This window comes from Pongo abelii, chromosome 2 (assembly GCF_028885655.2).
Source record: "Pongo abelii isolate AG06213 chromosome 2, NHGRI_mPonAbe1-v2.0_pri, whole genome shotgun sequence".
In the NCBI taxonomy this organism is placed as follows: Eukaryota; Metazoa; Chordata; class Mammalia; order Primates; family Hominidae; genus Pongo; species Pongo abelii.
Window position 1 is genome coordinate 88,074,023 of NC_085928.1, and position 14,390 is coordinate 88,088,412.

At 38.4% G+C, this 14,390-nt stretch overlaps 1 protein-coding gene across 2 annotated transcripts in view; it reads right to left on the reverse strand.

Moving 5' to 3' along the window:
- The window catches only part of SLC25A26 (solute carrier family 25 member 26), a 166,930-nt gene that overhangs the window by 128,644 nt on the left and 23,896 nt on the right, over positions 1 to 14,390 (reverse strand). For both annotated transcript variants that reach the window (XM_054551905.1, XM_009238824.4), the window contains one exon: positions 13,710 to 13,819. In XM_054551905.1, the coding sequence (XP_054407880.1) occupies positions 13,710 to 13,819 (110 nt within the window). The remainder of the gene's footprint in view (positions 1 to 13,709; positions 13,820 to 14,390) is intronic.

Below are 14,390 nucleotides of genomic sequence, written 5' to 3' on the forward strand. Positions count from 1 at the left end.
TGAAAACAAATGAAACTAGCCAGGAGGAAATGAATCAGCAAAAAAATAATCATCAATTCCACAGAAATGACTTCTCCATACTTTAGAATTTACATATAAATATACATAGAAACAGGGTATCATTCTGTCACCCAGACTGCAGTAAGGTGGCATGGTCAAAGCTCACTGCAGCCTCAGTCCTGGGCCCAAGTGATCCTCCCATCTCAGCCTCTTGTGGAGCTGGGACTACGGGTGTGCCACCACACCATGCTAATTTTTTCATCTTTTGGTAGAGACAGGATCTTGCTATGTTGCCCAGGCTGGTCCCAAACTCCTGGCCTCAAGTGATCCACCTGCCTCAACCTCCCAAAGCACTGGAATTACAAGCGAGAGTCACCATGTCCAGCCTAATTTTTTTTTTTTTTTGCCTCTACATATATTTATTGCCTATACATATACTTATGTAAAGAGTAGGGAAAAAACAGAGTAGAATTACAGATGTTTCTTTTCTACCTACCTATATTTTCTAAATTCTCTACAATTCACATTTATTATTATTTCACAAGTTTTTAACATAATTTCAAAGGAAAAAAGTATTTATTATGGACCAAAGATTTTAAGTGAGGGAGAAAAATAAAATAAAAGGGCTAATTTAAAATATGCTTTCAGATGGCAACCTATCAGCCTTGATAAAAATGACATATTATAAATTTAGCAGCAATGAATCCACAAAAACAGATTAAACAGCTTACCAGTAAGGCCTAAAATTGGGTATAAGTCCAATGAAACCTACATGAACCTAACAGGACAGCTCCCAGCATCTAAAACTCATTAAAGTGAAAATAAATAAATAAGAAAAAATAAGAGAAAGAAAAAGGTATACTAACTCCTTGTATTTTTCAATTCAAGAGGTCAAGAGTGAAATCCGACCCCAATATGTCAAGAAAATAGGAATTGTCTACTTCTGTGGTTTGGTATAAATATTTATGGAACTTCATGCTTCATAACCCTCCATGTTCTTACTATTATGTTTTTAGTTCTTAAAAATACAGGTGCAGAAGAAAAACCTTGAAAAGCCTCTCCAATAAAAAAATCAATCTAACTAGCCGAGGGGTACAAAGCACCCAGCATGGCTTCCTGACTTCTGCTGGGTGACAAGTGTGGCATAAGAGAGATGCTACAAAGTAATGCTTCTGCTTCCTCCAGTACCTCCAGAGCCTTCCATTTGGTTTTCTATTAACTCTGATCCTTCTTAGATTTGAATTTGAGCTACAACAAAGTATTTCACTGCACAAGAACAAAAACATGTTACAGTATTATGGTTCTATGAAAGGAAACAGAATGTCATCTGTGGGTCTCTTGGTAAATCCATTCTGTAAAGCATTCTTTCCTTATAAATCTGAGGTTCAGTATGAATCCATGACACAGGAATGGTGGCATTTTCACTAAACCCAAGAATGTTTTAAATGTTAAAGTTCTATCTGAAAACAAGAACTACTAAGGTTTTCCATAAAGAAAAAAAAAAAAACATGCTCTCTCCATACTTTATCAAAATCAAAATGCAATGCTGGCCTCCTTAAATATGCAAAAATATGAAACCTTAGATTAAAATGTTGATTAAATCATGATGCTGCTACCAAGATTTTTCTTCCTTTGACATAAACAAAATCTTTTCTGTTGTTTTTAACTGACTGCTGCAACTAAGGACTGAACGTTTCCTTTTGGTACTTATTAAATGAAACACCAAGAACCAGGTGCACATGCATGCTGTCCCTGCTACTCAGGGAGGTGAAGACAGAAGGCTCACTTGAGGCCACAAGTTTGAAGCCAGCCTAGGCCACCTATGAGATCCTATCTCTTTAAACAAAAACAAAAACCCAAGATGCAAGACTACAAATCATAAAACTAAGCGTTTGAAAGGGAAAAATTACAGTGAACTTTGGCCTCACTTTAGGTATTGAGTGGAGGAAGAGAGAGATGGATGCTGCTACAATCTCTGGTTCTTTCATTCCCACAGCCAAGTTCCCTTCCTTCAACACATCACCACCAGGGTTTTACAACTGCACCCTGTCCTCTAGCTCTGGAAATGCTCTTCAAAGTCCCTAAGTATCCCCAATAATACCTTTTATTAACATTACATCTTCTTCGCAACTATTTCAACATAGTTCACGAAGAAAATTCTGATTTAAGATTTTTCCCCAAGAAACTCCATGAACTACCTGCAAATATTCCTCTGATATTAGAAGCTAATTATGTCAGCATTTTATGTATAAATCAATCTGAGATCACAGAAGTTGCTGAAGGTCAGAGAGCTACTTAGCTCAGGAAGCATGGGTGAAACCCAAGTGTTCTGATTATCATCTCCAAAATTATTTTTTAATAAAGATGTCATACTTACACACATCTAATGCACTTAGAGGTTCAAGGTTTAATTTCAGCTAATGCTTCATGTTTCAACAGGCAACTCTATAACCAATTCAATAGAAATTTAACAATACACTGAACAGAGCCACTCAAAGCTTCATCATATTCAAAGCAAAAGCTCCTTTGGACTTTCCAGAGCAAACTCAATGTGGCAAATTAGTAAGACGGGGTCAGGGAGAGACCCCTGGAAACTATGAAGATTTTTGAAATGCAATTTGCTTACTTGTATTTCATTTCCACATTCTCTTTGTAATTCCCAAAATTCTCTTTAGAAAGCAGATTTCCAATTAAGAATATTTAACATCTCTTTTTATACCATCATTTAAAAAATCAAAAACCTCTACAACAGTTCATTTGTGTGTCAAGTCTGCCATCTTCTGTTGACAAATGGAATTACAGCTGTTGACAAAACCAATTTACGAATCCTACCTTACACTCCTTAGATTTTAATTTTTACCTACTTACATTGGGACCTATGTTCATCAAACCTTTCTCCCTTATAAGACTCTTTCCAATCACACAAATAAGTTTAATCGTTGTAGGTATTAGTCTTCCCTCGCCTGACAAGACTGCTGTCATGGGTAATCCAGACTACACAGGGAAGTCTTCTCAAAGAAAATAACTCTATCAACACTTAGTCCCTGTGTCTACAATTTGTTCACAGAATTTTATACAACCCAAAAGATAAGCCTCAAATGGATTTTTTGCTTTTGTACTTTTCCATAACAGAAATGAGCCATGATTTCACAGGAGGTGACAAACATCCCATGGATGGATTTATAGATTCCCACCAATATAAAAATCTGAACACAGAGGAGGCGGCAATGGTGACTGTATTTGCTTCCTACTGCTGCTCTAACAAATCACCACATATTTAGTGGCTTAAAACACAAGCTTATTATCTACAATTCTGAAGGTATGAATTCCAAAATGGGTCTTCCTGAGCTAAGATCGAGAGATGTCAGGCAGTATGCCTCCTGGAAGCTGCAAGGGAATGCTGACTTCCTGCTTTCTAGGGTTCCCCTGCACTCCTTGGTTTGTGGCCCCTCGCTCTATCTTTGGACCAGCAGTATACCATCTTCAGCTCTCTGACCCCCTCTCCTAAGGACCCTACTGATTAGACTGGGCCCACTTGGATAATCCAGAAAACTCTTTCCACCTCAACATTCTTTTTTTTTTTCTGAGACGGAGTCTCCCTCTGTCACCCAGGCTGGAGTGCAGTGGTGCGATCTGCAAGCTCCGCCTCCCAGGTTCACGCCATTCTCCTGCCTCAGCCTCCTGAGTAGCTAGGACTACAGGCGCCCATCACCATGTTCGGCTCATTTTTTTTTTACATTATTTTTTAGTAGAGACGAGGTTTCACCGTGTTAGCCAGGACAGTCTCGATCTCCTGACCTCATGATCCGCCTGCCTTAGCCTCCCAAAGTGCTGGGATTACAGGCATGAGGCACTGTGCCCGGCCCCCATCTCAACATTCTTAACTTTATCTGCCAAATCTCTTTCCCATGTAAGGAAACACATTCAGAGATTTGAGAACTAGGACGTATTTATGGTGGGGGGGGGGGTGGCATTATTTTGCCTACCACAGTAACCAACGGCAAATTTTGGAACCTGACCTTTTAAGAAACCAGTGATGTGAATCCTTACTGCACAAGTAGTATATTTATCGCTACTTCTGCCATTTTTTAAATACTACATGAAAAAGAAAACAGAGGTGCTCCTGGAAGTATACAGAAAAACATTTATCTGATTACTTATTCTGCAGTGGCGTTTTATTATTAGCTGGGAAAATAATAGCTGGGAAACTTGGAGCACATCACTAAACTTCTTTGAATTTCAATTTCTTCATCTTCTGAATAGATATCTTTCCCCAAACTAGGAAATTCTAAAAACGTGCCTCATTCAGCAACTTGTGTGAAATGGGGCTAGACCCAATGTTTATTCAACATTTTGTGTGTGAGATGCTAGGCTGGACACTTTGTAAGTGCTGTATAATTTCATACTTGTAAGAACTGTGACTGGGATGGCATTAATCCTATTTTTTCAAGATGAGGAAAGCAGCATTTCAGTGAAGGCAAGTAAATGGCCTACAGACAAATACGGGGACAAGTCACAAATCTGACCCTGATCTGTGTAACTTGAAGGCCCACAGTCCAGACCATGCTACCTCCCTACAGACATCCTCAAATACTCCCTAGTTATTTAATAGATAGATCCAACTTACTTATATGCTCTTCAAAAACAGGGATCAAATTTCTTATTCGGTGTCTATTAGCACCTATTAATAGTATTAGCTATAAAACTCAAATATTGAAAAGCACACAATCACAAACCAAAGCAAGTAAGTGACAGTGGCATTTAATTCAACCCTAATCTTAAGGCAGCATTTTAGGAAATAAAGTTTTGTCACTGACAGAGTTCAGGTTCGCTTGGAAGTGGCTAATCCTAATCTCCTTTGGTATTTTCGTCCTTTGAGAGTAGTATTCAGTCTTTCCATTTACAGTAGTGGTAATAAACGACCAAGTTACACTCCTGTGACTCAGAATCCTTTCTTCAACTTCATCATCCTATATGAAAATCATATTGTGCCTATAAAGCTCAACTTAATTGTGTTCTATAAACTCATGCAGCTCTTAAATAAAAAGTTAACAGAGCTTCCCTTCCATTTGTCCACTAACTAAATAAAATAATCAATGAAATACACTCTCCCAGATCATGAATCAATACCATCTGAACTAACACTGCATACTATATTAGAAAAAGAAAATCCATACAACAGAAAACAATCTGAAATATGTTAGAAAAGGAACTCATCGAGAAACTGGGGGTGGGGGCGCAGATGGCGTACGATGTTCCTTTCTAAAGGCCTCCCTGATAAATCTCTTCAGCACATTCATGCCTGTACTATAGATGAATAACTACACGCAAGGTCATCACCACACACAGATAATGCCAAGCCAGGGGAAGCCCTGACCCTTCCCTGTCCTGACCCTCTCTCTCTTTCGTCTTCTTCCCCTCTCTGTGTGTTAGATCAGAGTCAGATGGCTGGGCCCACTGGCAAGATGGGGCATGCTTACTCAACTTAGCTCGGTAGACTCCACTGGAGAATTCAAGCAGGTGCACAACACACATAGACAACATAGACACAACAAACTAAAAGGCATCCACGATGAAAAACGCACTGAAGGATGTCGCTGGAAGGGCTCCTGAAAGAATGATCATCTTTCCGCCAGCTCTACCTCTTTAACATCTCTTGAACTCACTCTCTCCCTCTGCATCCTTCTGCCCCGGCTGTGATTCTCTCCTGGGGATTCCTTTAATAGTCTGCTTATCTCCGCACAGCTGCCAGGGGACTCTTAAAATTACAAGTCTGATCAAAAGTTAAAACCCAACTCCTTACTATAGCAGGCAAGGCCCTATAGCTCTCAGCCCCTGCTTCGCCTCAGGGTGACCCTATCACACTGTGCTCCAACCATATGGAACTTAAAACTACCTAACAAGGGCTTTTCAGAACTCCAAAACCCCTCCTTGCACCCACCCACCTAACAAACCATCCTATTCTAACTGCAAGATAATAAAATTGTACTATAACTGAGACTCCTGCTAAAGGAGATTTTAGCTGCCCTGCCACAAAAACAAAACAAAAAGAGTAATTAAGTTAAATGATGGATATGTTGACTTACTTCACTGTGGCAACCATTTTACTATCTATATGTATCCCACATCGTGTTGTATACCTTAAATAGATACACAATTTTTTTAATGAATTAAATTAAATGCAGCTTAAAGGCTGGCTATTCTGTGAGGCTTTTTCTGAATTAACAGCCATTCATCTACCCCAGTCCAGAGAAAAGCAACCACTCCTTCCCTTCAGCCTCCCACTCTACCTTGTACAGATGACCCTCAATTTATGACAGGGTTATGTCCCAATAAACCCATCATAAGTTGAAAACATTTCAAGTTGAAAATGCATGTGATACCCCTAACCTACAGAACATCATTGCTTTAGCCTTGCCTCCCTAAAACTTGCTCAGAATACTTACACCAGCACAGCTGACTGGGACGCACACTGCCCAGCATTGCCAGAGAGCATCTTATCACCTATCACTAGCCCAGATCAAAATGCAAAATCTGAAATACAGTTTCTATTGAACGCATCTCACATTTCCACCATTGTAAAGTCCATTGTAAAGACATTTAAGTAGAACCATCGTTAAGTCAGGGACCGTCTATAGTTCCTTTTCTTAAAAATGCCTGTAACACTTTAGTGCACTTACCGCAAGCCTCTAAAAGGTAGTATCTTATCCTGTCATTTCATCCTCAATACCTGGAACATATTAGGGACTTCAGATCTAAATCCACACCACTAGGTAAGGGCAATAAAAGTGGTGAAGGAATCTAAGATGAGCTGAACAAAAGCAACCTATTACAAAAAGGAATCAAAGACGTACAAGAGAGGAAATAATACAAAATAAAAGGAGTCTGGAAAACAAATTGTTTTTTATATTGTTGAGATAATTTTTTGTGTAATTCTTATGGTTTAGGGTTGCTAAGAAGGAATTTAAAAGTCTGCCTGCCTTATGTATTTAATGCCCTGAAGGAAGACTCCCAGACACATTGAAAAAGTCAACAGACAGGAAAACAGGGTGAAAGGTCCCCGTAATACATGGATGTGCTTAGACACATCAAACAAAAAAAGTGTTTGTTGAGTGCACTCAGGTATCTGACAGTTCTGTTTCAGCTTCTGTGTTTCCTGGGAATAGTCATACACTATTGATGAACCTTCATTCATCTTTATATACAAACAATTACCATCATCAGCTACACTTCACTGTGGCCCAGGGCAGCCATGTTATCTTCTACTTCACCTATCCCCCATGACTCAATTATACAACTGTGCAGAGACGTGGCAAAATATTCCAACTGCAAGTGAGAGATAATCTGTATTGATTGATGAATATTTCAAAAGCATAACTAATTCAAAAGATAAAATACATTTCAAAAGTTGTCAGCCTTTCTTCTATTATCTTGCTCAGTGGTTCTTCTTAGAAAAGGCCAGTGAAGACCATGAAGAATACTACATACTCATTTTTAAAACATGATATTAAGCACATAAACAAAACAGCTTAAGCCCCAACTAGGGAAAAACTCAGTAACATGTGCACCATGCTCTGGAGCTGAAAAACACCACACAGCATCTATGCGTCCAATCCTTTAACCAGTGGGAAAGCTGAATAAGAACTCACGTTTGCCTCATATACTGATACAAAACGCGACCCTGGAATGGACTGCGGTACAAAGGGGGTCCAATGGCCTTGTCAGTTACTAAAGGAGCTAAACCGTAAAACAAGCTGCCTTTGCCTACGAGGCTCTACGACAGCATGGGCCTTGGAGAAAACCTCAGTGAGGTTCCAACTCATTCTAACTCCAGTTAAATCCAAATCTACATGTCTGAGTTCACTGTCACACTCAAAAATAACCAGTTTATTAAACTAGCCTTTTTAGGTCTAAACTATGTCATTTTGAGGAGAACAGAAAGAATAACACATTTGATCTACAAGTGGTACACCACACCCAGTGTTGTGCACATACTAAAATATTATGTAGGGAACTACTGAGCCAATTCAGTCAAAATATTTACTACTGAGGTGTAAGTTCAGATGTTTTATGTGCCTAGATCAGTGGCATTTAAATACTGGTGAGTTGCACAATCATCTAGAAATTGTGTTTAAAATACAGGAACCCTACTATCATCTCTAAATATCCCCACTTGTAACTAGCTACCTACACAATTGATGGTGAAGTATGGGCAGATGCTCGTTGGGCCTTCCTGGGGAAGTACTGTTAGAGGCTGTGAGAAAAACATTTACAAAACATGATATCATTTATTTCCTAGCTTTTTCAATCCCAAGTCAGAACAGGACTGTAAAGGACACTTGAAAAGGACACTCTACCAGCATCGAAGTGTATGAGGACATGTACATGTCACCTATGAACATACATTACATTCACAGTGTTGCTGCTTTGAAGGGTGAAGAAATTTCAATGTTTTTTTCATTTCTGACAATACGAATAAAGACAAAAGTAGGATAAGATACAACAAGTCAAATCTTGAAATCTTTTAAGAAAAGAAAATCGCTACCACTAGAATGTTATAGCATATGTAGCGTTAAAGTAAACCTGACCTAACCTTTGATCTAATTACAGATTCTGCTTCCCAAAGGGCTTTTTCTGTGTGTGATGAAAACTGAGCTGGAAAATTATTGAGGTAGGGATTTAGAGATTTGGCATAGCAATCTTCCTAATAAAAATGGCACAAGCGGGACCCCTCTTGCTATTGTTACATGTTAAATCTTATTTGATTGATTTTACTGTATTCTAAATTGCAAACATAAGGTAGAAGGTTGTAATTATAGTTTTATTGATTCATCATTAAGTTTTAATCAAGCTGTTGCTACAGGGAATGGTTATTATTTTGGCAGTGTTCTTTTGTTTCTAAGTTTCTTTAATAGTTGCTACAAGAAAGTAACTGTGGCTATATTCAATACAAACAAAATATGTTATTGTTTCTGACAAATCTGTCTAACATAATAATCTATCAAAGCAAATGTGTTACAGAATAATGACTGCACTAAAGTATTTCTTATAATCTCTATCTAGGTTACTATACCTTTCTGAGCATTGACAGCTATAAATGTTTTCTATTCCTATTTCTTTTTATTTTACAAATAAAAATTTATCTCCTCTAAATTCACCTGTTGGTTTCCCTTAATCTTAGCAACCATACTTGCATGAATCTGAAACCAAAAGTTTATCTTCTATGAGACTAAAACAGGTTACTAAAAAAAGAAAGGCGTAATATGTATATAAGCATTTATTGAGAAAATTCATACTGAATGGCTTCAGGAAGTTTAAGTTCAAAGATTATTAGAGCATCAGAACCAATAGTTCCACAAACTTCATAAATTTGGCAAACTTTTCAGCATACTAAACCATAACTGAATTTAAAGTCCATTTAGGTCAATATTGGCAGGGTGCAGTGTCTCGTGTCTGGATTATAGCACTTTGCAAGGCCACAGTGGAAGAACTGCTTGAAGCCAGGAGTTCAAGACTAGCCTGGGCAACATAGTAAGACCCCATCTTTACAAAATTGTTTTAAAAAATTAGCCAGGCATAGTGGCATTTGCCGACAGTCCCAGCTACTCAGGAGACTAAAGTGAGAGGATCACGTGAGCCCAGAAGTTATAGGCTACAGAAGCTATGACCACGTCACTGCACTCCAGCCTGGGTGACAGAGTGAGACCCCATCATTCATTCATTTGTAAATATGTGTGTGTGTGCGTGTGTGTGCATATATATATACATTTATATTTAAATAGTCAACATCAAGAAGTATTTCATGTGGAAAGTCCTCAATCTATGTACCCACTGCTGACCAACTGTCCTCTTAAGATTCTCTAGGGGCCCAGTGCAGTGGCAGACACCGTAATCCCAGCACTTTGGGAGGCCGAGGTGGGAGGATCATGAGGTCAGGAATTGGAGACCATCCTGGCTAACACGATGAAATCCCATCTCTACTAAAAACACTAAAAACTAGCCGGGCATGGTGGCAGACACCTGTAGTTCCAGCTACTCAGGAGCCTGAGGCAGGAGAATGGCGTGAACCCGGGAGGCGGAGGTTGCAGTGAGCCGAGATTGTGCCACTGCACTCCAGCCTGGGCGACAGAGCAAGACTCCATCTCAAACAAAATAAAAAAAAAAAAATTCTGTAGGAATTGCCAGGCCTGGTGGCGCACATCTGTAGTCTCAGCTACTGAGGATCACTTGAGGCCAAGAGTCTGAAGCCAACATGGGCAAATTACCAAAAGCCCAGCTCCATAGAAACTATAAACAGGTGTTTGATATTTGGCCTTACCAGCTCAGGGACCAGAGAACCCCCAAGAGACACAATGCAGGTAAGAATGTCCTTATCTGTTGTATCTCCAGTCGCACGGATACTTGTTTCCTAATTCTAAAGTCTACCTACCCCACCTCCCATGCCTAACAGTTCACATATCAAATGTTATAACATAATATTTGGAAATCTTAGAAACTTGGAGCCTTTTCCAAGGCTCCAATTTTTTAAAACACTAGTTACAGATACTAGGAGCATTAGAATATACAGGACTTTCTACAAATAAAAAGGTGTATGATTAACATGAGAAATCTAACAGCTACTATTTGCCCTACCTCTTAAATCACTTTCTATTTTTTTGGACAGAAAGTTTATAAACTAAGAAAGCCTGCCCTTCAACATGGTAAACTAGTTTTCAGGCAAGATGGCCCCAGGTGAAATGAAGTGGCCAGGTTCTTTTTTTGTTGCTTGCTCTCAACAACGTGTCAACAAATGTAAGCATATATACTCCAAACTAACTGCATGTAATAAGACTGTGTGTCAGGACATAATCACCAAAATTAATTTTAAAAAGAAATGAAGTACTAACAGATGCTACAACACAGATGAACCTGGAAAACACTACACTAGCTGAAAAAAGTCAGTAACAAAAGACCACATATTGTAGGATTCCATTATATCAAATGTCCAAAATAGGCAAATTCATAAAGATAGAAAGTAGACCAGTGGCTGCCTAGGAGTGGGGAGGGTTGGGGTGAAATGGGCATTGTGACTGCAATGGGTAAGGGCTTCCTTTGGGGAGAGATGTTTTAAAATGGACGCTGGCAATGGTTGTACAACTCTGTGAATATGGTGTAAACCACTGAATTGTACACTTTAAATGGGTGAACTGTATCTCAATAAAGCTGGTTTCTTTAAAAAAAAATCTTCTTTATGTTAATTTTTACTTTTCTGTTACCTCTCTTTCCATATCCCCAATTCACTATATTCTTAAGCAAGGAATATTAGGTTACTAAGCAGTTTGTAGATTCTTGTTCAAACTTCCCGAAGAAAAAAAGTGCATCAAAAACAAATTCACAATATAACACAATTTTTTAATGTAAATGTTATAAAGGTTAATTCATTTCCCAAGTTTACTATGTAAACATATGCCATTATTTTTCTAATTACAAAGAAAAGTGTGATTTCATAAAAGGCTTACAAACGTAAGACCTTTATCTTCATTGCGTTGTCCATTTCTGTTATGCCCATCACAAGGCTGGGGGTTTAATAAGACTGCATGAATACCAGGCTGTGTGATTTGAAAACACCACTAATAAGCAACAGACAAGGCTTTCCCTCAGTATTGTGCAGAAGGGGTAGGGAGAAAGATAAGTTAATGAAGGGAATGAAGAAACTTTTATTTGTATTATACATTTCTCCTCTGCATTAGTTTTGAGGTTTTGGGTTTTTTTAAATCATAACTGTGTTTATGATTTCGGTTTAAAACATCACTTTCAGCTAGGCACAGTGTGTCATGCCTATGATCCCAGTACTTTGGGAGGCTGAGTCAGGAGGACTACATGAGGCCAGGAGTTCGAGACCAGTCTGGAAAACATAATGAGACCCCCATCTCTTCAAAAATAAAAACAAAAATAAATATCACTTACACTTACCACTTACAGTATTGTGTTCTACTTTGACTGAAATTATTTACAAAAGAGTTTGTTTTGTGTTTTTGTTTGTTTTTTGTTTTTTTGAGACAGAGTCTCGCTCTGTCACGCAGGCTGGAGTGCAGTGGCTTGATCTCGGCTCACTGCAAGCTCTGCCTCCCGGGTTCACACCATTCTCCTGCCTCAGCCTCCCAAGTAGCTGGGACTACAGGCACCCGCCACCACACCTGGCTAATTTTTTTTTGTATTTTTAGTAGAGACGGGGTTTCACCGTGTTAGCCAGGATGGTCTCGATCTCCTGACCTCATGCTCCGCCCACCTCGGCCTCCCAAAGTGCTGGGATTACAGGCGTGAGCCACCACGCCCAGCCAAGAGTTTGTTTTTTAAACACATGGTAGGAACAGACTGCCTATTTTTTGTCACTGTTTCCAATTTTACTTCATTATAATGACACAACTAATGATCCGTAATGACACTGTCTCTGCAGTATTCACTAAAACTGGCCCTGTGGGCTATTGTTATTTTCATTAAGTTCCAATTATGCTTGAAAAAGTCTATCTTCTTTACTTGTTGGGTGCAAAGTTTTCCATATATCAATAGACCAATCTTGTCATTGTGTTATTCAAATCTTCTATGGCCTTAGTAAGTTTATGCCTGCTTTGAGAGAGAGATGTGACTATCTCCAACTAAGACTATAGTTTTGTTCATTTCTCTGTAAAATTCTGTCAGTTTTTGCTTTATATGTTTTGAGACTATGTTATTCAGTGCACATTCAGGCTTGTTACATCTCCTGAAAGAACTGTTCCGGTATCATTATGCACTGATCTCTTCATTTTTTGCCTTACGTATTTTTTCCTAATATTAATATTATTCCACAAACTCTTTTTCAATTAGTATTTCTCTATCAGTTAAGGTTTCATCACAGAAGCAAAACCACTATGAGTGATAAGGATTATAGAGATGTGACCAGCAATTATGGGAGCTAATCAAGCAGTTTGCATAGGGCTGTTGCTTCTGCATCCAGTGTTGGGATAGAAATCAAAGGACGGGCAACAGGGAAGGAAAGATGGATGTGAAGTGGGGGAAGAACAAGGACAGACTGGAAGTCACATTTATTCCTCACCAACCTGTGACAGAGAACTTGCAGTATAAGCTGGCACCCTTCATCACAGAGCCCACAAATCTGACCTAGAATTTGGAGAAGCTGAGGGAGAAGATCCAGTGGGAGCTGGAGAAGCTGGAAGCCAAATGCCAACATGGTGATACAGCCAAGTCAGTGACAGGGTGTGTGAGCTGCAACAGTGCCTGACCATATACCAACCTTCTGAGCATAAATATAGCTCTTCACTTCTACCTTACAAAGAACATGCAAATTTCTCTTGTGGCTGACCCAAACTGAAACTATTTTGGAAAGGAAATTCTCGGAAAAGTAGTTCCAGCTCAGCTATGCTGACACAATACAAAGCTGTCACAATTCGAATGGATATTTTCTTCCACTCTTTGTCTTTTTTCCATATGTTTTAGATCTGTCTCTTGTAAATTACACATAGCTAGAATTCTTCTTCTGTCCTATATAAGCCTCTATCTTTTAGTTGTCAGGCTCTATCTTCTAACTGTCATATTTAATCCATTTACGTTTATTGCCATTTATGACTTCCATAATTTAAAAATAATTTTTAAAAAATGAAATAAATATGTACTGAAAATACATGCATGATGTGCATTTCTAAAGTATTTTATACACAAAACTTGTTACTTACCACTTCTCCAGCAGAGGCAGCCAACATATGTTTCATAGGTGTCAAATATGAAGATGAATCAGTATGCAAAAACCACTTCACATATTCATAGGTGACAAAAAATGCAGCAGCTGAAATTTAAAACAAGCCAGTCTTTCACAAAGTTTAAACATATATTCAAACAGTTAAGAAACATGTTTCTCAAAAGGTATGACAATAATTATTAAATTATGAGATAACAGAAAAGGTGATAAGCACATATCTTTTTTTCCTACCCTCACTCTTTCAGAATTTACTGAGGCCATGTTACTTGCCTCATCTTAGACTTACAGAAATGCAGACAATATAACGCCTACCCTGAGGGAGCATAAGCGCTAATCTAGCACTTACCGTGTTGTACTGACAAATTACTTAAACATTTTTAAAGTCAACTTTAGAAAAGGATATGAATTTCTGTGATCCAAAATATCATTATGGATGGCCATAAAACAATCAACTACATTGATGAATAAACAGGTTAAAATTGCAAACATACTTTAACTTAAAGAAAATGTCTATTCTATAATGTTTTATTGCTGGTTACTCAAAATAATCATGGCTATTTTTTACTGCATGAATTCACTTTTACATCAAGAAAACATCAACCATTTAATTAAAATCTCTAAAAAGCTACCCCCATCACCATGAACTAATCATAGCTGC